Source organism: Corapipo altera, unplaced genomic scaffold (assembly GCF_003945725.1).
Source record: "Corapipo altera isolate COAL_440 unplaced genomic scaffold, ASM394572v1 49, whole genome shotgun sequence".
Taxonomy (NCBI): domain Eukaryota; kingdom Metazoa; phylum Chordata; class Aves; order Passeriformes; family Pipridae; genus Corapipo; species Corapipo altera.
In genome coordinates, this window is record NW_020884879.1 from 19,980,657 (window position 1) to 20,004,762 (window position 24,106).

The 24,106-nt window shown below is 40.0% G+C and overlaps 1 protein-coding gene across 1 annotated transcript in view; it reads left to right on the plus strand.

Moving 5' to 3' along the window:
* The window catches only part of STMN2 (stathmin 2), a 36,139-nt gene extending 15,500 nt beyond the window's left edge, over nt 1-20,639 (plus strand). Inside the window, exons 2-5 of the mRNA XM_027638817.1 lie at nt 5,734-5,829; nt 6,433-6,605; nt 16,244-16,435; nt 19,279-20,639. Coding sequence (XP_027494618.1) covers nt 5,734-5,829; nt 6,433-6,605; nt 16,244-16,435; nt 19,279-19,338 — 521 coding nt within the window. The 3' untranslated portion in view covers nt 19,339-20,639. The remainder of the gene's footprint in view (nt 1-5,733; nt 5,830-6,432; nt 6,606-16,243; nt 16,436-19,278) is intronic.
* Nucleotides 20,640-24,106: the final 3,467 nt, after the last annotated feature.

Below are 24,106 nucleotides of genomic sequence, written 5' to 3' on the forward strand. Positions count from 1 at the left end.
GTGCTCGGTTCAGCAGCAACGTGCTGCTGTTGTGGTGGCTGATGCCTGCATGCCAGGGCTGTTGAGTAAAAGGGGGCTGCTTGCAGGCTTGGTAGCTTCCAGTCTGTAACCCAGTTCTCCCCACCCCACACTGAGAAAGACACTGAAGAAGTTCCAACTCCTTTGCAAGTCCTTCCCTGGTGCTTCAGCTGCCATCGTGGCCCCAGAGCCAAGCCAAGCACCACAGATTTGCACCCAGGAAAATGCACGGCTCAGGGAGCTCCTAAGCACTACATGGCCACTTCTGAGGGAAGGATCAGCAGTCTGGGGTTATCCTATTGCAAGGAACTCCTGAAGCAAACTCTGCTAGGCTGCTTTTATGGCAGGCTAGTACAGTTGGTAGCCCCAATCCCAGAAATGCTAAGACAAGATAACCCATGTCTTAAAGACCTTAAAGAAGGTCTTCTCCCCTTGGGAAACAAAAAAGATCTCTGGAATTTTTGTTTTTACCTTGGTTGAAGTCCTCTTAAGTTCAAATGAATTTCAGGAGGGCCACAGTCCCCTGTCTTAGCGCTCGGTCCTTTGCCTTTCCCTCAGTCCCAGAGGACTTTTGGAACTGAACTGCCAAGGGCTTCCTCATGCCGGTGTGATGCAAAGGGATGGCTCAGAAGAGAGTGCAGCATCTGACTCTTCTACTGCTACAGATTAGTTTCTGCAGAGCTGAGGAATGAGAAGCTAACCTACGGCTTTCTTGTCTGTTCTTCCCAGAACAGGCATGTCACCACAGCATGCAGTGTGGTGAAGCTGTCAGGGCCCTGAGCCTCTGGACAGGTACATGTCTATTGTATTCCTTCTGCACTAGAAGGCAATGTGTGTGTTTTAATTTCAATAAACAGGAAGCACAGTGTGACTATGACAAAGCGTCTACATTGCTCTTTGTTTTGAGTAACCATGACAGGATTTTTATGTTTTTCCAAATTAAAAAAACCCCTTCCATCAAAATCTCATTTTGACAATGCAATTGCATTAGCTCAAAAAAATAGTCCCATTAACTCATGTCACAGATAACTGTAACAGTTAGGGTTCAGTAAATGGTTTTTTTCATTGTTTCAGCAGTGAAAATTACATACATTGAAATAATACAAAATAGCAACTTTACATCTTAACATTCTGACATCAGAAAATAAACAAAGATGTTTGACTCTAACCACACACACATTAAGTAAAAATCACAGACATGGCACCTGGAGTAGTCCAGTTTTGTCCAAAAAGCCATAGTCATGATCAGTGATAGATTAAGTTGTAAATTTAGGGGCAATTTTTAGTCAGACTTGGGCCACCCTCCAGTCACCATGTTTGCATGTGTTTTTATCTGTGCTCCATAGATACAAGAAAATCATTAATGGACAGTCTTTGCATAAGCAAACAGCTTCTTTTGTATTCCACGGGATGGGTTTAACAAAAATCAGTGTTGATTATAAGTAACATTTACACTTTTCTCTCTGCCTTCACATGTTAAAAATAGTCTTGCTTATGAATAATGGTCTCTGCTGTGACACAGCAATCTGTCTGAGCTGTGCTTTTGCCAAGGAACAAAATGTGACCCAAATTGCCCATGGCCCATCAGTCAGGACAGATTTTCATTTTACAGTATAAACTGAAAAAATTCCTTATAGCTACTGGATAACAGATGAGAACAAACAGGATGGGTTTAACGGTGTTTTCCTTAACCTTCCTATTTCTCCCAGCAGTAAATAAGTGATTGTCGACTTCTAATGGCAGCCATAGGACTGTGCCTTAGTAGCTTCACTCCTCAGGCAAGTGAGCTGCAGGACTGGCCATGGGCTACTTTTCTGTCATCAGTGGAGGAATATGGAATGTGTCTGAATAAACATATTATTTGAGATCAATAGAGCACTTTCAAAGAGGATCATCAAAACACCCCAGTTGACCATGCTTTGGTTCACACCTCAGAGAAATCTTGGAGCACAAACTGATTTACTTGATAATAAAACTGGAAGGTGTGTACTAGCAGTACATCTACTATGCCCATGGCCCTAATGGTTGTTCAGGTCATGGGACTAGATTAATTTAAAGAAAAGATCCCCAAAATTATAGAGTGTGGAAATTAAATCCCTAGAATTGTTTCCCCTCAGAGATCCAGTCTTGCTGTGCTTCCCTTCTTGCTCATGCAGATGTAGTGCTGGCTGATGTGAAGATCTTACCTGGACCAGCAAGTAAAGAGCCCACAATGGAAAAGCATGGATGTTCACCCAACACAGAGAGTAATTTCATAGTTTCTAAAGATAACTCTTAAAAATAATGCCTAAAGTTTGAGTAAAGGATGATTTTGGCTTAAAACAATGATATTAAGGTACATTTGGGACTCGTTCAGAAAAAAAACCAAACGCATTCTTGAATTTCAAAGCCATTTGGGTTTACTCTTCTCTGAAGCTGTCAAAGCTTTTAGGGGCATTTAATAGTATTTCTAAGGTTTTTCTCTGCAACTCTGAATATGAGGAATTTATTTTTAGAAAGTAGATGAGATTCTGAAATAATCATGCAGTTTCAGAATTTAAGAAGGCCTATAAATACTAATATATTCACAGCAAAACTGCAAGAGTTGCTAATATTGAATTCTCTTCTTTTTTAAACAAAAATCAGTGTTTTTCTCTTGCCCAGCTTTACAGTTTTTAGTGCATATAAACATTTAGATCTTGCTGCATATAACTAAAAAAATTCTGTTGCCATCTTTTATCAACATTGTTCTTTCCTAGCAATTTCCCTATCAAAGCTTTTGTAATGTTACGATTACCATAATTTACTTTCCTTCATTTAGCTTGCACAGTTAATGGAATGATATGTACCCTACATGACTGCACAAGGACATATATAATTAGCAAGCCAGTTGAAACACATTTGGAAAATAAACTTCCTTGCAATCACTGCATGTCTTTAAGGGTTTTTAAAAGCTCCACTATAAGGCAGGTAATTTTTGTGCCTATTTCAGTTTACGCAAGAGGTCCTGTGCACAAATGCTGTGCTGTTGGCTGTCTGGTCTGTGTGTGCCGTTTTCTTAGTAGAAGAACCTTTCTTTTTGAGAGAACAGGCTTTAGCCTGTTCCACGGCTAAAACACTAAACACTCGGGATTTGGGAAAGTACAGTTACCTTCCAGTCTAAACTGTGTGACATGGACCAGCCACTTAATTCAGACCACTAAGCAGGCTAACATTACTGGTTTCAGGTTTTTTAATGTATTTTAAGGAAATGTTTAAGGAAAGGACATCTAAGCAAAGCAGGGCTCCTGCTGCTCAATGATGCCAAGTAAGCTTGGTTGAGGGGGACATGTCATGATGATGCTGATGTTCAACACCTGAGGAGAAGTGTGGCTCCTCATTTCTTTTGATGCCCTCAACCCTTAAGTTTACAACAGGAAAAGCAGTGTTTGCCAGCATGGCAGGTTGTTTGGTTCCCAGGGGTGCAGCAGCCTCCAGAATTTCTGTGGGTATTCAAGCCAAGTTCCAGTTACGGTTGAAGAACTCTAAAGGGCAAATGAAGACTAAATCAATACCATGAAAAAAGAAAATGTAATTCTTGTAAAGTATGGAAAGTCATCCTAATTCTGTCAGTGGCCAGAATTAAATAGGACAATGATTTTACCAATGGGCTTTCAGTGCAGCTATTGCACTGAAGGAAAGAGAGCCGATCATGTTCTTATCTTTCTCCAGCTGTGTTTTGCAGATGGCAAGCTGGGAGAACAAACACCTTTTCCTAATCGTTTTAAATGCTGTTAGAAACCAAAACAAATTTAATGTCAAGCAAAGATAAATAATAATAACAAAGGCCCCAAAAGGCAAAATTCCTAGGATGCTGCTTTATATGCCTCTTTTTACAAAGATATTTCAAGGTATACATTTTGTCAGTGACTCGGCAGATCTTGTACAAGCACATTTAGCTTTCAGCTTGTGTTGTCAATGGCCATGTCTTTCACACTCAACCCATTGTCCATTTTCTCTATGTTTAGCAACCTGCCAGGATCTACTGTGCATTCACTCCATAACCTTGCTGCTGAAAAGGGTGCAATTCCAGTGGTGTGGGCAGCTGGCTGGGCAAGCCCTCCTCAAAGAGCAGTTTGGGCAACCACACCTGTGTGCTTGTTAGATGGAGGGCTAAGCGAACAATTAATTTTGTTTGACAACAGACATCAGTTGGAGATTATTCTTCTCTTCAGAAGATTTTTGAGTTATTCCTTGCAAGTTGGTACTTAGCTTTTAAACCAAAGTCTTGTCAAGCCCAAGCTTCCTTGGCAGCCGAAGTTCCCACAAAACAAGATTTTCAGTACACTCTTGACCTGGGATACTGGCTTTTACCAATGGTTTCTGAAAAGCTAAATGTCTTTTAGGTGTGTTATTCAAGGTACATGATTAGAAGCCCCCGTGCAAAGCTTAATTGGATTAACTAATCATTTAACTAACACCTAGAAATCCATTCCTGAACTATGGATCTTTCAAATACCACCATATTGAGCAGCATCCAAAGGCTTCCAGGACCTCTTCAACCTCAGGGCCCTTTCTGAGTAGGAGAAACAAATTCAAAAACCACAACAGCATCCATTGGAAAGGCTGATTGACAATTTCATGTGTATACACAGTTTGAAGGTCAAAGGACTGTCTGGTTTTTCTTTAGCAACATCAAGGGTTCATTTGGTCTAATCTGTTAAGTACAATACTTTTAGTCACACATACTTTAAGCCATGTTTTCACATGCTGGCAGCAAATGAGTGTCTGCTTCTGTAGATATGATATGGATAGTAGCAGGGATTTGTGTGTGCCAAGATGAGTTTTGATCACCACCCCCCCCTTTTATATATATGCATTATGCAGTTTAGGCAGTGACTAGGGTAAAGCCCTGGGACTCAGGAGAGCTGGACTCTAGTCTGGGCTTTGTCACTGACTTACCAAGTGACCAAGTACAAGACTCTTTTTCTACTTAAAAGCACTTAGAAGGGTGAACGCAGAACATTGTGTAATGATTAGGTATCGGTATCACCATTTCTAGACCAGGGATGCCTCAGTTCACGGCTGGGGCCTACCAGTATTACAAAGTCAGTAAAGATAACCACATAAAGGTAAACTACAAGGGTATTTATTGCATCAGCTGATATACACTAGACCTGAGTGTGAAAACAACATATTTTGGCCAGTAAGTGGTGAAGGAAAAGCTTTGTTTTGAGTAGTTACTCATATTAAGGACATTACGCAAGGGATTTGATAAATGTATCCTCATTTCTGGTTTTATTTTTAATTTGTAACAGATAATGTCTTCAGCATCTGCCTATGGCAATACATGGGGAGTGTTTCAGAGCTGTTCTCAATTGCATTTGGATACATCAGAGAATTTGTAAGAGCTTCATTCTCTCACCACCTGCCAGGAAAGAGTGGAGTCATGGTGCTCTTTCAATGCTAAATACACTTCCTGGTAGCCAGATTCACTTTCTATAGGACTGTCTGCATTACACCCAAGGCTGAGGTCATGTAGGAGGTGGGATGCTGTCCCTGCAGTACTGAGCATCAGATGCGTGATTTGATAAAGGTCCAATGTCGAGAAGAAATAGTTGAAAGTAAATATTCTAGAGAAATCTGCCAGGTGGATGATAGAGCATGTTTGCTGGTCCCTAGCCAGTCATCTCAGCAAGAAATTCACTAAGGAGGAGCTGGGGAAGTGAAGCATGCTAACAAGATTTCTCTTTTCAGCTTACAAGGAAAAGATGAAGGAGCTGTCCATGCTCTCTCTGATCTGCTCCTGTTTTTACCCGGAACCTCGCAACATGAACATCTATAAATATGATGGTGAGTGACATTTTTTGGAAATCATCCTGCAGGTCAGATAATGTGCTAGTGCTGGGAAATGACTCAGTTCACGTCACAGTCCACAGTGTTAGTCAGTGAATGTTTTGTTGATTTAACCATTTATTTACTAGTTTGGGCTATTACTTTCTACTGATTGGAGATGATGCTGGATGTTGTTCCTAATAGCAGATAACTAAACTTTTAAAGCTATCCCTATCATACTGAGCTGTGCTTTCCCTACTCCCCATTTGAGGATTACGGCTCTTCATAGCTGACATAATTCCCAAAGAAATGAAGAAAAGATGAAAGCATGGCTTAAAAAATTAATCAGTTTGGGCACTGCTCGCTAGGGGTGTGAAATGACACAGAACCCCAATAAGCTTCCAAAATTGCTGTAAATTTTTATCTTTATGACATTAAGGTATAATTAAGCTATTACACATAAAATGTAATGTACTCCTGAGAACAGTTTTCAGCCCATAATCTGCCATTGCATTTAAAATGCCCAAGGCAAAGATGCTAAATCTTTTGTCTGTGCTTCTGATCTCCCCTCGATGCTGCTGGCCTATTGAAGGACTTACCATTTCCCACTTTATTGTGCAGACATGGAAGTGAAACAAATCAACAAACGTGCCTCAGGCCAGGCCTTTGAACTGATCCTAAAGCCACCATCTCCAGTCTCAGAAGCACCACGAACTTTAGCTTCTCCAAAGAAGAAAGAACTCTCTCTTGAGGAGATCCAGAAAAAGCTGGAGGCTGCTGAGGAGAGGAGAAAGGTATCTTTCCTTAAAAAAAAAAGCCAGTAATTAGATGTGACAGTGTACAGGATAGTAGCCAAGTTTCCTGTCCATTGGTATATTTTCTACTGACATCACTGACTCACAATGGCCTGCATGGACAAAAATTATTAACACGTTTAAAGAAACGCATGAGTGTATTTTCTTTCAGCAGCTTGCAAACAAGTCTCACTGGTTTTGATGCTGAGGAAGTATGCATCACGTATTACAGATAACTTCAGGCAGGAACCCAGGTGGGCTCAAATACGCATGCTTACTGTGTGAATATAAGTTAAGTGGTTCATTCAGGACATCTATAATAGTTGCTGAAAACCAGTACAATTCTTCTGGTGTCTGAGTTTAAGAGATGGATGTATAATTCAATCAACTGCTGTCTCAGCTACCATACCTTGACTCCTTTTAGTGCCCATGAGAATTTCTCACAAGGCCTGCCTGAGGCAGCTTAAATGTCTTATTTATGCAGTGTGGAGGAACATCAGCCCTGAATAAAGCATGTTCTGGATCATTCAATGAAGGCACTAGCATAGTACAGCAGTCTCAGTATTGCTGGAAGTTGGCCTTGTAGGGTTTTCCACAGACTAAGTCTTCCCTTCTTTATGACCTTACCCATAATGGTAAAGTCCTGTTTCATAATCAGTAAGTTTGTCACAAAAGTGTTTGGAAGAGTTGCTACACCTTCTTCGCAAAGTTGGCACAAATGCAGCAGGAAGTCCCAACTAACTCTTTATTTGGCTTTCATCATGATGGATGTGTTGAAGAGGTCTTCATTTGCTCTAAATCAGAGCTAGATCAGGTTGCTTTTTCTTTTTCCAAAGAGAAAAAAACAAATTCCAGATCAGCTAAGTCAGAGGATGACAGACAAAGCCAATGAAACACTCACCATAGCCAGCCTGAATTGCCAGGCTGGAAATTATCAATGTCCTATATGGTCCCAGCATTTGTGCTATGCTGCACTATTTCAGGAAAATCAAAACTGGCTGCAATGACCACAGAAAATTCAAGGTTGGTAATATATTGTCCTGGTTAATTCATGTTTCCTTTTGCTGTCGCACAAAAGGAGAGGCACAGAAGCCTCAGGAGCCATACAAGGACTTTCTGTGCCCTTCAGCCAGGAGATTAGTGTAATTTTGTGGCAAATCAGCTTGCACTAGTTAAATAGGAGTTGGAAATCTCTTCCACCTGCCCACAGAGTCCCTGGTAGAAGGTATCTGAAAATGAAACAAGCTTATATGTCTTTAAGTCTTTCATTTATCTTTTAAAAAAATATGATTTGTTACTAAAACTGATTTTTACAGAACTTTTCCCAATATGGACAAAAATGTGTACAGAAGTCCAGGGACAGCAGCTATGCTACAGATAGCACATGGATAAGATCCAAGAAAAGCAGCTCCACTCTCCTTTCACTCCAGTCAGACCAGATCAGGGTTGCTGCCAAGAAACTACACTGGTGTAGGGTTTGATGCGTGTCTACTGGAGTCAGTAGGTCTGGATTATTGACAGGTCCTTAAAACCTGGCCCTCAGTTTTGATTTGCAGTGAAACCTGACTATTCTGGACCTTGCTAATTTGAACAATTCATTTAGATGAGCACTGCAGTGTTGCCACTTTTGCCATTTCTGCCAGCTTGCTAGCAAAGACTCTGTGGTTCTAATGCACACTCGTTAGCACTATTGTTTCTTTCAAAGAAATACTTCTGCCAAAGTATTCAATTCGGTAAAAGGACATGACTGTGTATAAAAGGATATGCATTTGCACTAGCACCTGCTGCAAAGTATGAGCTCTCACACATCCAAGTGATGATATGTCCCAAAAACTCCATGTGCGAAGTTCCTCTGTGCTGAGTACAAATGCTCAAGTAAAGATATGGACACAGAATTAAATGGCAGCAATTAAAAAGCCTGATATTATGCATATACTTGGTGATAAATATAAATTGAATGTTCCAGAGATTTCATTCCATTGATTTCATTACTGTTCATTTCTTCTAAAAGAAAAACTCATTATGCAATACACTGGTAATCAGTGATAGCAATACAGACACCTGCCATTTCTTCCCCTTAGTACTACATTCATTTTGAATGAACACATAACTGAGTTATTTTAATAGACAAGATCCTTCACATTAGCATTGGAAGAGAAATTGCTGGGAAAGGAACAAAGAACAGAGCAAAAAGCTTCTTTACATCACTGTTTAAATCCCTGGTGCTCTCACATCTCAACTACTAGCTTCATTTTTGGCCTCAAAAGGAGTATAGTGCAGACAAGGATAAAAAAGCAATTAGAGGAACAGAAAATCTTCCATAAAAAGATAAATTAAATAGTCCACTTTTCAGCTTGGAAAGAGACAACAGGTAAAAGATAAGATAGAAGTCTACAAAGTCATGAATGGTAATGAGAAGATGAATAAGAACAATTATATTCGATTTCACACAATCCAAAGGAGACGAAACACTCAAGGAAATCATCAGACAGCGATTTCCAAAAGGAATCACCTTTTTATGTACTGTTTATTCAAGGTATATTTGTTATCACAGACTGTTTAGAGATTATTAAAATATTATTTAGTTCAAAATTGATAGACCACTACATTGCAGGAAATTATTACATGAATGGAACTTCTGACTCAGAATGTGTGTAACTTGCTGACTGCTGAAAGCTAGAAATATGTGTGTGTATATATATCTCAAGGAAGGAACCAGGCAGATTTGCCTAGCTTCATCTAGAGTTCTAAGCATCTTCTACTTTTGGCTGCTAGACAAACCAGGCAGACTTTTTCTGACAGCCACCATGCAGTTGTTATCATACTTTTCAATCTATGTACAAGAGCTGTCAGGCATGACCGTTCTAGATCATGTCCTTCCAGCACAGTTCTAATTAAAATCAAGTATAACTAAAGGATGAGAATTGCCTTTTTTGAAAAAATGCTAATGAATTTCACACTGTTTAGGTATTAGATTCTGCTCTGTTAATTAGGCAGTGTTCATTAATAAATTTTCAAACTCATGAGAACATCTACAGCAATACATACACTTCAGCAGTCTCCTGCTTATGCTGTTTCCTATTTATCATTCTTGTTTATTTCCTTGCAAGATTTTACAAGACTCCGCTTTCCTTTTCTCTCCCTTTTTCTCTACCTCCATTGACACCCATGACCTCATACTCTCAGACCAAAATCAGAGTTTCACCTGAGGCATTTTTTCATTTTGCACCACACAGCAAGACTCATTTGAGCTAGTTACAGATTTGTCCTTTCCATTTATAGAATCCTCTCTACAGTATGTCATTATTATCCCACTACTTTTTCAGCATAGGTGTGCTATATTTTCCCACCTGGGTGGATAAGCAGAAGGATCTTTTCATCCTTCTCACTTAAGAAATCAGAGCACTGTGACATTGTATGCAGCAGTTTTTCTTGGTATAAATATAGTTTTTCTAGTAGAAATGTGCATTTCTAGTAGATTTTGGATTATAGGAGATAAATTCTATGCAATTAAATCCTTTTAATGGCTTTGTATTGGGATGAAATTGAATCAAGCTCATCCCTAGAGCTTAGCGCTACAAAGAATGCAGGAGAACAGTCATAATTTTTAACTTTCACGCTGTTGTATATAGACTTATAGCTACATGAGTTTTTAATACCATCACTATGAAATGGCATAAGATAATCTCCCCACAGCAGGAGCCAATCCAGGGCATCTCTGCCAGCATCATGACCAAACTCTGCGTCAGGCTTCAGCACCCAGCCCACTACCCCTTTGAGCCAGCCCCACAGCCAGAGGTGTCTCTTGATGCTCTTAATCCATATCTCCTTTGGCATGGAAAAAGCCATCCATGCTTTACACACTGTACATCAGGCTAATGGGTGAAAAGGCTTTGCCAGGACAGGGAAGGCAGCAGAGCTGGGGGACAAGTGTTCCCTCCTGGATATTGCATGAGACCTACAAAACTGCTACTCCAGGTAAGAGAAGAGGCAGACAAAGGATCCACACCTTCCTTGGCAAAAGTGGAGCTTTCTTCTTCCATCTCATTCCTGCTCCCCTCTTCGATTTCCCACCAAATTCATAGGCAAGCAGGCTGGCAGGGAGGATAGGCACTGCCCAAGACACTTGTCCCCTATCTTGCCTACCTACTGATTTCCCTTTCTGTTGCTGTTCAGCATGAAGTGTTTTTTCATGTAAAGGTCCCAATAATAAGTGTAATCAGCACCAGAACTGGATGTTTCTGCCACATTACACAATAGTGTTTCCATGTACACTGCTTCACTCATAATGTTTACAAAAGATAGCCAAAACTGCAAGCCAGTTTGCAGTTTGTTGTCAAAAAAGCAAAAGTCTATGGAATACATGCCCATAGGAAGATATTTGCTACCAACTAGGAGAAGATTTTGTGTTAGTCACCAAGGTCTGTCTCAAAGCACACGGAGTCATGAGCATACGTCCCAATGCCAGCAAAGCTTCTCCCTGCAGTCTGCTAGCGGCTCTGCTGCTAATGAACAATCATAAGACAATCTGACATTGATCTTCATTAACTTTAAAATGCCAGGCCTCAAACTGCAGCAGATCACAAACTGCCTCATGAGTAGTTAGGGGAGCATCAGGCAGAGGGCACAGGTGGTACTTCTTTCATCCCTCCAACATGCCTTGTTCACACCCATGGGTCACAACATGGAGAGCAGCAATTATGTGCCAGTTGAGGAAGAGAAGGTGAGTTTTCTTGAATCACATCATGGATGGGCTCCTTTTTTTTTTTTCACTCCACATCCTTAGTAACTTTGATCCATAGGTCCCTTGGAAGACTGGATGAAAAAAATAAGATACTCATCTAAATATAAGCACAATTTTGCACCACCTAGTTTCGCCAGCAGCAGAACTTCACCTATGATTACAGCTCAGATTACTCTCCTGCCATATGGGTATTTCTGAGTGAAGTCTAATTTTAGAGTCCATTTCCATGCATTTTCATGGAAAAATCCCTGCCTCAGTTCCTTCCCATGAAAACATCAGTACTTCAAGTCACCATACCTAGGCTTCACCCTGGCATTTAGATTGCAGTAGGAATGTTTACTCTTGTCTTCACATTCTGCTCCATTAATAGTATCTCTGAAGTACACTATACATTGAGGAATGTCGAGGTTATTGCAGCTTCTTTTGAATAACTGAATTGTAAAAAAAACTCAGTCCAGTGAATGAATGTGCCGTGAAAGGGGAACTCTCATGACTGGTAATGTGCCTTATACATCCTAGTATAAGGATGCTAGTGATTAAGGTGAATGCATTCAAGCTGAAATTCCCAATTTAAAAGCAGTTGTCTGAGCCCATTTCTTGCTTAAAAGTAATAAAGGATTACTTTTATCTCTATATAAATGACTTCAATATTTGGACGTATCTGTCAAACAAAGATAAATGTGAGAAAATAAACCACCTGTTACTCAGATAAGGAGAATTTTCTTCTTGTGAGTGATAATTAAAAACTGTATGTATCTCCAAAGCTGGTTTCCATAAATAATTTTGCTCGTGAAGAGAGTGTTTAGTTGTCTGCATATGTCTCTGGCCAGCTAGGTAAGAGATTTGGATTTCCTTTGGAACTACTCATCTCTAAAAACTGAGGATGCACATGATCCTTTAAAAATATGACATGAACATCATAGAAATTTGCTTGCATTAACTATCCTTTCAGCACAGCAGTATGTTTCTAGGAGCAAAGGTATCTATACCAGGAATGTTTCCCAATATTTTTATTCCTCCACATTTAAACATTAACAAATAAACATTTTTATTCTTCCACATTACTTTGCAGCCTTTCAGTACCTAGAGAAGGCTTATGAAAAAGGGAAAGTGACTTTTTACAAGGACAGTGATAAGTCAAGGAGCAATGGTTTTAAACAAAAAGAGGGAGATTTAGACTAGATGTTGGGAAAAATTCTTTGCTGTGTGGGTGGTGAGGCACTGACACAGATTGCTCAAAGAAGCTGTGGATGTCCCATCCCTGGAAGTGTCCAAGATCAGATTGGATGGGGCTTTGAGCAACCTGGTTTAGTGGAAGGTGTTCCTGCCCATAGCAGGGGGGTTGGAACTAGATGATCTTTAAGGTCCCTTCCAAAGCAAGACATTCTATAATCTTTGATTCTATGATCTAATATTAGATTCTGCAGCTTGAGCTTCATTGATTATGGTTTGTTATATTTAAGAAGTCTTCTGAGTATTCCCCCTTGAGTACTGCTTTTGTCTTTCTCCACTATTTCATACTTTTCTTATTAGTCTTCTCTATCTTTCACCCCTTTTCCAGTGTTTTTTACTCATGTTCTCACAACAGCTGTACCAGAAGTGCTTATCATAACCCATTTACAAGTATGTTAGAACATAGACTATCAGGGATTTGAAAATACCCTTTCCAGCACTTCAAACAATACAATGTTGAAAATAAACTTGAAATAAAAACTTCCTATGTATGTTGGAATCCTGCATCACTGTGGAACTGTGTGAGACCTAAACACAGCAGTTAAAAGCCAAGACAAACAACAAAGGGAGTCTATTAATCCCAGCTCCGCTGGGTATTCATGGTCATTCATTTACCCATTTCTGGATGTGTAGTAGACTTTGAACAGACAGGGTGGCCAAGTTCTTGTGCCAAATGTGTTGGAAACAGAAGATTATTTGACAATCCAGTACAAACACATACCAGTTGCCTTCCAGAATTGTCATAAGGGGATTTCAGAATGGTCTGAACACTAGGGAAATAGGCAGACTGACAGCTGGGCTACAGTGCCATTAGAGGAGGGACATCAGTCTAAATCAGACTCTACCCCATGGGTGTTTTGTGGCAGGGATTTTGAACCAGTCCTGGGTATTGGTGATTTTCCTCACTCAAAATACCTCACAATATGCTGTTTAAGGCATACTGTAAAGGAAAATCGTATTAGGGTTGCAGTTAGTTCCTGAGGCCTGGTTCAGCTATCACACAGTCTCTTACTGGTGCCAACACAGTTTGCATCCTGTAAATACTGAATTACAGTATAAGGATCTTCTTCATTATCATGCCTTAGTGGACAAATTATTTTTGAATGTATTGTCTACCAGCATAGCCTCCAGAAATGTGTGTACTTTATATGAAACTCTAATTTTTCACTGTTCATCTGTATTTAGGATAACAAGTAGTTCCAGAAAGCAAAGGGTTTGAATGGAAGAAAACAAATCCTGAAAAATGGGCAAGTGCCTCTAAGTCTCAAAGGCATTTTACTACCTCCTGTAGAAAGCCAATACTCTTTTAGAAAATGCTCCTTATATGCATAGCCCAAATCTTACTTTTTATTAGTGTATGGATATGTCTGTTAAAATGTCTGCTTTCTAAATCTGAAAAGGTCTGATTTTATAACACGTTATATATACATATTTAAACACAGAGAAACGTTAGCCTTTCAAATTAACAAGTCACTTCTTAAATGTTTCATGGGAAAGGATGTTACACTTAGGCTCATTGTGTCTTTTCAAACTCCCAACAGGAAGGGAAATAGATTCTTAGATTATATCCATTGCTTTTAGATGACTTAAGCAAAGTGTTCACAAAATTCATGTAAGCAAGCAAAATTTAATGACAATAACTTTTCCGAAAGTAAATGAAAGGTTACCATTGAGTAGTAAATTAAACAGAAAATACAGGATAACTTCACAAGCACTGGTCAAACTGAGCCACTCAAGTTGATCCAAAAATGGTAAAGCAAGGTGAAGATGTTTAATTATTTCAGGTTTACAGTGCATCAAATCTTTCAAAATAACTTTACATTTTGAAATAGCCTACAGTTAAGAACTGTTAAATTCTAAGCATCTGGAATCAAATAGTCTGCTTCAAAATAACTTATTTTATTATATGATTATTACATTCTTTTATATTTTTGTTAAGCTTATCAGACTTTTATGATTTTTTAGTTACTCTAGAAAATTCCTTCTTTGCCTAGCTCTTTCTGCCCTTTTGTCTTTGGCTCATCCTCCTTCCATATTCCACCAGTGAAACTCCCTGGTTTTGCTGCATCTGTCTGGGGGGTTTTTGTTCCCATTTGTAACATATTTTATCTGACACAAGAGTCAAAGAGATGAAAAATGTTTGCTGTATTACTCTCTGTTCATCATATACTATGATGGGGGGGAAGAGCCTTTGTGAGGAACCAGCTGTTTCAGGAGACCATTCCCATCAGCAAGTGCTCCAGAGATCACAGTCTGAGAAATGAGCCTGTAACTGCAGCCAGGCCAGAGGTGAAAGCAGATACATTAAGTGTCCAGGATGGATGGAAGTGGCTCTCTTCTATGATCTCAGGCAAGCCATTACAGCCATTCAAAGCCAGTTTTACTCCAATGTCTTGCTGCAAGATGTTCTGTCTGGTCTTTGCAGCCTTTTCCAGAATCCCCTTAATTTTTCTCATGAATGCATTTGGCTTTATGTGTATCTTACCTTCATTAAAATATTTGTTTTCTCCTCCTAGTTGGATCTTTTTTGCATAAAAGAATTGCAGCCTTTTTCACTCCATTTAAAGCCACATGACATAATTTAATAGGATTCATTACAGCTAATTTTAATTAACGGTTAAAGCCCTTAATTTAGGCCTTAAACTAATTCATTTTTATGGATAACAATGGCAACAGTGTGTTGAGATCTGCACTGAAATATACACTTAGCCTCCCGGAGCCATATTTCATTCTCTCTTTTCTGTTTACTTCTCATGCTCCCTCTAATTTATTTTTTATCCAAAAGTGTACGATGTTGTTTATCGTTTCCAAATAACTGTCTTTTCAACCAGACTTACCAGGAGAATGGGTCCAATGCTGCAAGTTTTTTGGCTTGTCTCCTAAGATTAATGGTTTCGTGTTATCAATTTGATTTAAAATAAATAACAAAGCTTATGCTTCTGAGCAGTGAGTTTGCAAAGAAGAACACAATATTGAGCATAGCCTGCATCTGTTTAATTCTTACTTGCAGTTTTCAACTTCCTTGCAAAATTTGAACTTTTAACTGAAAATATTTTTATGTTATTTTCTCCAGAACAAAATTCTTTTTCCCTTCCTAAGCAGTGAGACTTAGCCAAACATAATGGGAAAAAGGCATTGAATTGATGCTGCCTGTCTTTCATAACAGTAAACTTCAAAGTCTCTTTTTAACTACTCAAGTGCATTAAAGAATAGTCCAACTCAAGTGAAAATTGCACCTCTCCTGCATTAGCAATCTCCCTTTTAACACTGTACATGTCTTCAGCCCCCATTCCCCATCTCTACAAATAAAATGCTCGTAGTTAAAAGTCTGCAGCTGTCAGAGGTTGAGCAACCACTGCAGTAATCCAGATGACCCAAGGCAGTAATGGGTCATCATGACATGACAGCGTTTCTTATTAACAGAAGTGCTTTGGACACATCTCTGCTGCTTCCTCAGGCATGTACCCCACACTTAGCCAGTGCCTCTAAGCCCCTGTTATTCAAACTAATCTGATTTATTCACAGAATTGATTTTTCCAAACAGTGCATGTAACAAAAAAGCAACAAACTTTATGCAGTTTCCAAACTCAGTGAACTGTTGCCCTATAGGGGTTATTTTGCTCCACATGAGTATTTAAGCCACATGTCTCTCTGTTTTCAGTCCCAGGAGGCCCAGGTGCTGAAACATCTGGCAGAGAAGAGAGAACATGAGCGAGAAGTGCTTCAAAAAGCTTTGGAGGAGAACAATAACTTCAGCAAAATGGCAGAGGAAAAGCTGATACTGAAAATGGAACAGATCAAAGAAAACCGTGAAGCTAATTTAGCTGCTCTTATTGAACGTCTCCAAGAGAAGGTAACCATGCCATCACTCTTCCCCTTAGACTAGAGAGGAGAATCTAATTAGCATTTTGCAGAGATGTTGTGCATAATCCTTATCTCAGTTGCCACACTTGAGCAATTTTTAAGTCAGAGCCCCTCATGCTTATCTAAGCCACCACTCACTTTTGAAAAAGATTGAAGTTCTGTAATCACGCAATCACAGGATAGTTGAGGTTGGAAGGCACCTCTGGAGCTCATCTGATCCAACCCCCTGGCTCAAGCAGAGCCCCTAGGGTTGGTTGCCCGGGACCATGTCCAGGTGGCTTTTTAATATCTTCAAGAATGAAGACTCCAACTCCTCTCTGGGCAACCTGTGCCAGTGCTTGGTAACCCTCACAATGAAAAAGTGTTCCCTGATGTTCCGGGGGAACCTCCTGTGTTTCAGTTTTTGCCCGTTGTCTCTAGTCCTGTCACTGGGCACCACGGAGAAGTGCCTAGCTCTGTGCACCCTCCATTCAGGTATTTACAGACATTTGTGAGATCCCCCTGAGCCATCTCCAAGCTAAACAGTCCCAGCTCTCTCAACCTTTCCTCATAGGAGAGAACTGAGAGATCTTCATGGCCTTAATCTTCATGGCCCTTTGCTGGACTGTCTCCAGAGAAAGGTTGATTTTCTAGCTTTTAAGAAGGGCTGTGAAAAAAGGAAAGGTCACTTGTGTTTACATTTCATTTTCTAGGAGAAGTTATTGATCAAATCAAACAATTATCCTATGTCTGTAGTTCTTGGTTTCTCAAAGGATAAAGAGGAAAAAGTATGGGGGAAAATTCTTCCATATATCGCAAAAGGTGTCTGTCCTTCCACAAGTCTTGAAAGAAAGAAAGTGAATTTTTTTGTGGAGATCTTCTTTGCAGTCAGAGGAAATAGGGAATTCACAAACCGCACATGCGACCGAGTGTGCCCTTCTCAGAAACCCCTTTCACAAAAGAGGGGAACATGCAAATGAAGATTTAGAAATGTTAAGAAAAAACAATTCGTTCTGCATGAGTGATCACTTGTTGCCCTCAATAACAAACTTTCTAATGTGTTAGTAAATTGACTAACAGAAAGACAGTAGCTCTCAGAGATATTCAAGGAGATCTTTATAAGCACCTCAACATCTTTGATGGAGGCAAAAGTCTTCGAGAGTAGTAAAGAAACAACAAAACCCAAAGGATGTTGTTACAAATAACTATGCAAACAGGATAATTCTTGATCTTAAGAACTATACCCAGATTACTTTATATTTTTGCATTAGATTAGTTTTTAGGCACTTATCCCAGAGCTTATGAAAACAAAGGAAAAATTCAATTAGTCATCCTTGAGATCCAAAAGGAAATGGGAAGAACAGCTGAAACATTTCTGTGTCCTTGATTAATGTTAACAGACTGTTAAACCCCATTTCCACAAAAGTATGATGTCATATATGCATGAAACCCAAGGAAGGCTTCTGAGCAAAGATGACAGTAACTCATTTGGCAACATTTGTACTGACCAGTAGTTAAAAATTGTATGACTATACATTTATACCAACACAAGAGTGAATCCTGAACATACAGGAAGAGAAGTGAGATATTTGTGTCCAAGTCTTCCAAAGTTGCACATAACTGTGGATGCCTCAAGGTGTTGGTGTCTAGAAGTTCCTGCAATCAGAGAGAACTTTTTTTATGCTGTAGCTAATAGGAACACCAAGGAACAAGTCCCGTATGAAATCTAGCATTCAGAACTGATTTACAGGTTCAGTGGATGAAATAAGCTATTTTGGCCTGTGGTCCACAGTCCAACTCAAGTAATAAAAAGATAACTGTTGACTTCCGTGAATTTTTTACCAGAAAATACCCTCTAATGCATGGAAATACCTAGGCAGTGTCTTAAACTGAAGTCAACTAAGGATGGATATTTGCTTCTGCTGTCACCTTGTTCTTGTCATCTGGTTTTCTGGGAGTTTTTTAAGGGGATCAGACACAAGAGGTAAAAGTTTGATAGTTTGACAGTTGAAAGGGAAGGGGTGTAAACCAAAAACCCAAAAACACAGAATCTGCTGAAAATAATAGTTTTATAAACATCCTAAGGAGAACATTATTAAATAGATTTGACAGTTGTTGTTCCTGACCACAGGTCCATTTCCACAGAAGTATCTGAATATGCAGTGTCTCAAATAAGGTTAAACTAATTACAGCTGCTGTTGTAAAAGAGAAGACAATATCACTGAAAGTGGACAGAAGAGCCTAGTATTGATTTTTGGGAACCATGTCCCTTCTTCATCATAGCCAAAGAAAGAATGGAGAGGGTACATAGCTTAAGCATTCAGAGTAAGAGAGATGTTCAAACTAAACCATCTTGGTGGAATGAAATTCTTGGGCCTTTTTTTCTAAGGTTTCTAGCGTTTTCCTAAATGCTAAAGATAACACAGTAAGTAACACTTCTTCTGCATACAACAGGAAGGCAATTATTTCCCCAGTCATCTTTCCCTATATTTACTTTAATATCCAGGAATTCAAAGGGCAGATGTGATCTCATGGCACATTTTATGCTGCAAGCAGCACCTCCCTATGAGGTCTTTTGAAATGAAACTCTGTGAGATGCTGGCGATTATAAGGCCATATCAGATAAAAAAGACTGAGCTCCAGAGCAGCAGTAGAAAGTAAGCACCGAACATGCCTCAGGCTGGTCTGGTGCATGACACCTCTCCTGAGTTGAATTCTTCAAAGGTGGTTGTGCTGTGAAACAAGTTTTGTGCAAGCATCAAATGCATGACCTAAATGGGTTGTGAGCATGAGCCTCCCTGGGCAGGCAGAATGTGAAAAAGGGTTGATTTTTCCCTTCTTGATGTTTTCCAGGAGAGGCATGCCGCAGAGGTCCGTAGAAACAAGGAGCTCCAGGTGGAACTGTCTGGCTGAAAACAGCAATGGTGGATGTGACCCACCCCCACCATTAGTAAACTCCCCCTGCCTATATTATTATGGATCATGCGATATCAGTATGGGAAATGTATGACATGGTTTAAAAAAAAAATAAAAATCAAGAACTCAATAAAAAACTTTAAAAAAAAGAAACAAAAATAAAAACAAAATTGATGCGGTCTCTTTGCAGAATGATTTGCTTGATGTTTAAAAAACTTGGATCTTATTTTGTAAATACTTACATTTTTGTTAAAAAATACAATTATTGCATTATGCAAGTTATTTCATAATCTTACATGTCCTGTAACAGGCTTCTGATGTTGTCTATTTCCACTCAATTGAATTTGCTGGGTCTGTTTGTTTGAAGCACCTCATGTCTAATTCCATTCCCTGCGACTTTTCATTCCAACCCACCATGAGGTCAGTAGTAGTTCTATGGTGCTAGAGACCAGTCATTGCCTAATAACCTAGACTGCTTTGCCATCAATAAGCTTTCTTGAAACAGTGACTAGATCACAGGTATTGTGACTTTACATTCAGCTGTCCAAGACAAAAGGCTCTTAAAATGTTTTTTCAATTTATGCTGCAGGACTCTGTAGTGTGCTGTATAATTGAGGTTAAATCATCAGGTGGAGTATTTGTTGCTTCTGCTTTTTGAGGTAAGAGGCAACAAAAACATCTGTGCAACAGAATGAAAGCAAGTAGGATCAGTTTGAGACAAGTTTACGAGGCACATTGTAACCATCAAGCTATGGCAAATTCTGGATGATGCCAACAGCCATACAAATGCTAATTGTAAAGTGAGCTTAATTCACCACTTGAAAATTTGTTGATGGAGCAACTAACTAATAGATAGCATCAAGTGGCTTTATCTGTAGGTGCCATGATCTATGATACTTATCTGATGCTACCACATTACATGCATAATAGTACGAAAGGCTACTGAATATTTCACCTGGAACCCATGAGCCAGTTGTTACCTTCTTTTTTTTTTTTGACACTGCTGACTTCCATTCATCATGACCTTTACTCTTCAGTGTTAGCCAACCCTACCTAGTGACCGACACCTAGGACTAAGAGGGCTGAAGCAGGAGGAATGACTAGACAGGGTGCTTGTGCCAAGTACAGTATCACCAAACCTAACACATCATCCCCAAAATAGCTGCAGTTTTGAAGTTGTCCCTACTCCCCAGGAGGTTGCTGCCTGCATATCCTACTCTTCATTAGTGCTATTTTCCTGTATGTCATTGTGAGCAAGCTGTGATTAATAAAGAATTGGGGTTCTGTGAACTGAAAAAGGGCTTGTCTCTTCTCTTGCTCCATTACTTCTCTGACATGTGCCCATGTAAGGGGAAAACCCAATGTAGTAATAAAAGCATGAAAATGAGACTTAAATAAGAGCTATTAATAAACCAAGCCTATTTCTCTGCCAAGACAGGACTAACCCCTGCTATGTGTTTTCCAGTGCTTGGGCTGGTTGTTTTTAAAGATTACTGTATAAACTGAGCCTATAAATGTGACCTCTAGCGCTGAGTTTATTAAAAAGAACTACCTACACACACATGCACATGGACTCCTTAGTCCTGACTCAATACTGGGGGGAAAAATGGAATTGAGGGAAAGAAAAGTGAATAACATAGCTCTGGGTACATACATCAATAGCTGCATCAATTATCTGAGTGCTAACACACTGGTTTTCAGGGTAAAAAGCGTTCATTTATAGGATTTATTGAAAAACAAAATCACTAAGGTAGCTGCTGAGCTGCAGAGCTGAGAGGTAAAATTGAATCAGACCACATTTTGAACTGGACAGGTGATCGAGAATTACATCTGTGGTTAGTTTTCTGATTTAAAGTCATGAAAGTGGCATCATTTACTTGCTCTTTCAGAGAGATGGACATAAAGTTCCAGATCTGCAACAGTAATTTTTTGATCCATGCAGACTATTTTATTTCAGAGCCAAGTGATGTCCCACAGTCAAAAAGTAGCAGAAGTTGATCCAGGAGAAAGGCTGTGAGCTCAGCTCTCTGTGTGAGCGAGCTCCATAACACAGAATGAAAGGAGTACTATAACTTGTTATGACAGCTGGGTTTTCTTGCCTGAATTACTTACCTCTCTGGTGAAATTACCAGATGTAAACCTGGCAGAGAAGCCAGGTAGCAGACTTTGAAGACTTAGTAGCATTGCAGCTTTTGTCTTCCAGATTCAAAGTTTGTGTATTGCTTTAAGCCCCAGTAAAAAACGACATTACTATGTTTCATTTTAAAATCCAGGATCTTAGTTTGAGGGCTTGTGGATTCTGCTTTCATTTCCCAATGGCAAGTCACTTGTAGTTTTCCCTGTCCATTGACTTAACAAGTTCTTGTAGTGCTTCAAGCCCTTTTCCCGTTGGTGCTGCTGGCTATGCTTGGTGAGAAAACAGGCCAAGGAGAAATCTCTGGTGCTGCATCCAAGTATGGCAGCCTGCCTCACATCCATGAGGCTCAACTCTCTTCCCCGCCTAAATGAGGGCATCCACATCCAAAGTGCCAGCTCGGATGGCCCCCAGCATGTGCTTATCCCAGCACAGACTTGGGCATTGCCTGGGAAATGCTTCTCAAAAGGTACCAAGGCTGCACCAGGGAGATGAGTGAAAAAGCAGACAGTGCAAGTTTTGCTGACCTATTTCAGAGCCCATGCTCTGCTCTGCACACTTGGCTCTTTTAACAGTTGTGGGTCTACAGTTCATTTTATTAAAGTATAGGTATGCTTTGAAAGCCTGTTTGCAAATACTTTGCGTATTTCACCTCTAATAACAAAAAGAAATATCTAGAGACGTGCAGCATGGCCATTTCCTTATTTCACTCCTGTTTCCTTACATTATTTCCTTATATTTTGCCTTCCTAGCTCCTCCCTGACTGTGCTAGCAAAAGTGTATTGTTGCCATGGGTTTCTTCATGTGGAGTTATAGATTAAGGATCTTGAAAAGTAATAAAATATTCAAAACATCAATTTTGAAAGTATTACCATTCTGATAAGACCGCTGTTTTTTAATTCAATAGCTAGCAGAGTGCTCAGGACTTTTAGATAAAAAAATTAGGCCCCTTCTTCGATTAACCGAAGATTCTCGACTCCATGCCATGAGCTGTGAGCAGACCAGACTGCCTGACACCTCCCACAGGACAGGAGGGAACCTGTAACACTGGCATTGTACCACACAGATGTTCCCTCCTCTCACTGGGATATATGATGGCTCAGAAGCAGGGCAGAGCTGTGCAGCACTTCTAGAGAGGCACTTCTGGCGTGTGGCCTCTGCAGGTCCCAGGACTGTCCCTTCAGCGATGGGTGGGGCCCTGTTTCCTCTTGGTTAACTCATCAGTTATGTCAAGGCTGCCACAAGGAGACTGCCTGAGTAATCAAACAAGAACAATTCAAACCTGTCACACTTCACATGGTCCTACCAAAGCCACAAAATTTATGCTCAAACCAAGTCATAGAATCATAGAATCACTTAGGTTAGAAAAGACCTTTAAGATCATAGAGTCCAACCATTAACCTGGCACTGTCTGGTCCACCACTAAACCATGTCCCTAAGTGCCACATCTCTATGTCTTTTAAGTACCTCCAGGGATGGTGACTCAACCACTTCCCTGGGCAGCCTGTTCTAATGCTTGACAACCCTGTTGGTGATGAAATTTTTCCTAATATCCAATCAAAACCTCCCTTGGAGCAACTTGAGGCCATTTCTTCTTCTCCTGTCACTTGTCACTTGGGAGAAGAGACCAACCCCCACCTTGCTACAGCCTCCCAAATACTTCCAAAGTCCAGAGGCTTGGACTTAGGGTTTAAATCCATGATCAGTCCATAACTTGACAACTATGCCCTTTTTTCCCCTTCTTTATCTTTGAATTAATGCTTTTATTGAATGACTGGAACAAAATCCAAACCCTTCTATAACCAAATAATCTGTCTGTTCCTTCACTCCAGAGTCCTCAAACATGTCACTAATGTACAGGAACATCCTACACACACAGAGTTGTCTGCCTGCCTTCCATCCAGCAGCCCTGTCATCACCATAGGAAAGAGTTTTACTCCCAACACCTTAAACTATACAGAGAAGAGACATTGCTTCTCTCTCATTTCCCGGAAGGAGAGAGACATGGGTTTAAAACTATATTTAGGGCAGCATGAACATCCTTCTCATCCAACTGTTGTCAGATCCCATCATACCTAATAAAACTCTCCCATCAGGTTTTGATGGAGAGAAGCAAGGATTGCACAGGAAGAGGCAGGCCTCACTTCCATCTTGCAGCACATGCCCAGTTCTGAGCATATTTCAGCAGTAGGAGGAGGAACCATTCATTCAGCAGAAGGGATATTGCCAAAATGGCAGTGGGAGAATTTTAGCTGATGTTCCGCGTGCCTCACAGCTGGTGCCGCAGTGATGCTGGTGCAACACTGCCGTGCAGTGGTCAGTCTTAACAAGGGGGAGCATTTCTAAATACACCCGGGATTGCAAGGATTTCCTCTGAAGGATATCCATTCCATCTGCTGCACAGTTTACACTGGGTCTTTATATACGGTAGATGGTGGCTTTGAAATCTAAAGCCTGAGTCCAGACATTTTCAGTTTTAGCTCCACTGTAACAGAAGTGGCATGACCAGAAAGGACTGATATTTTTGTGTGGAACAAGGAGAAGCCAGAATTAATAATTATTGCAACACCACCATCAGAAACACTCCTGACTATGATATCTGCATTACAGAAACTTCAAACATGTCTAGAA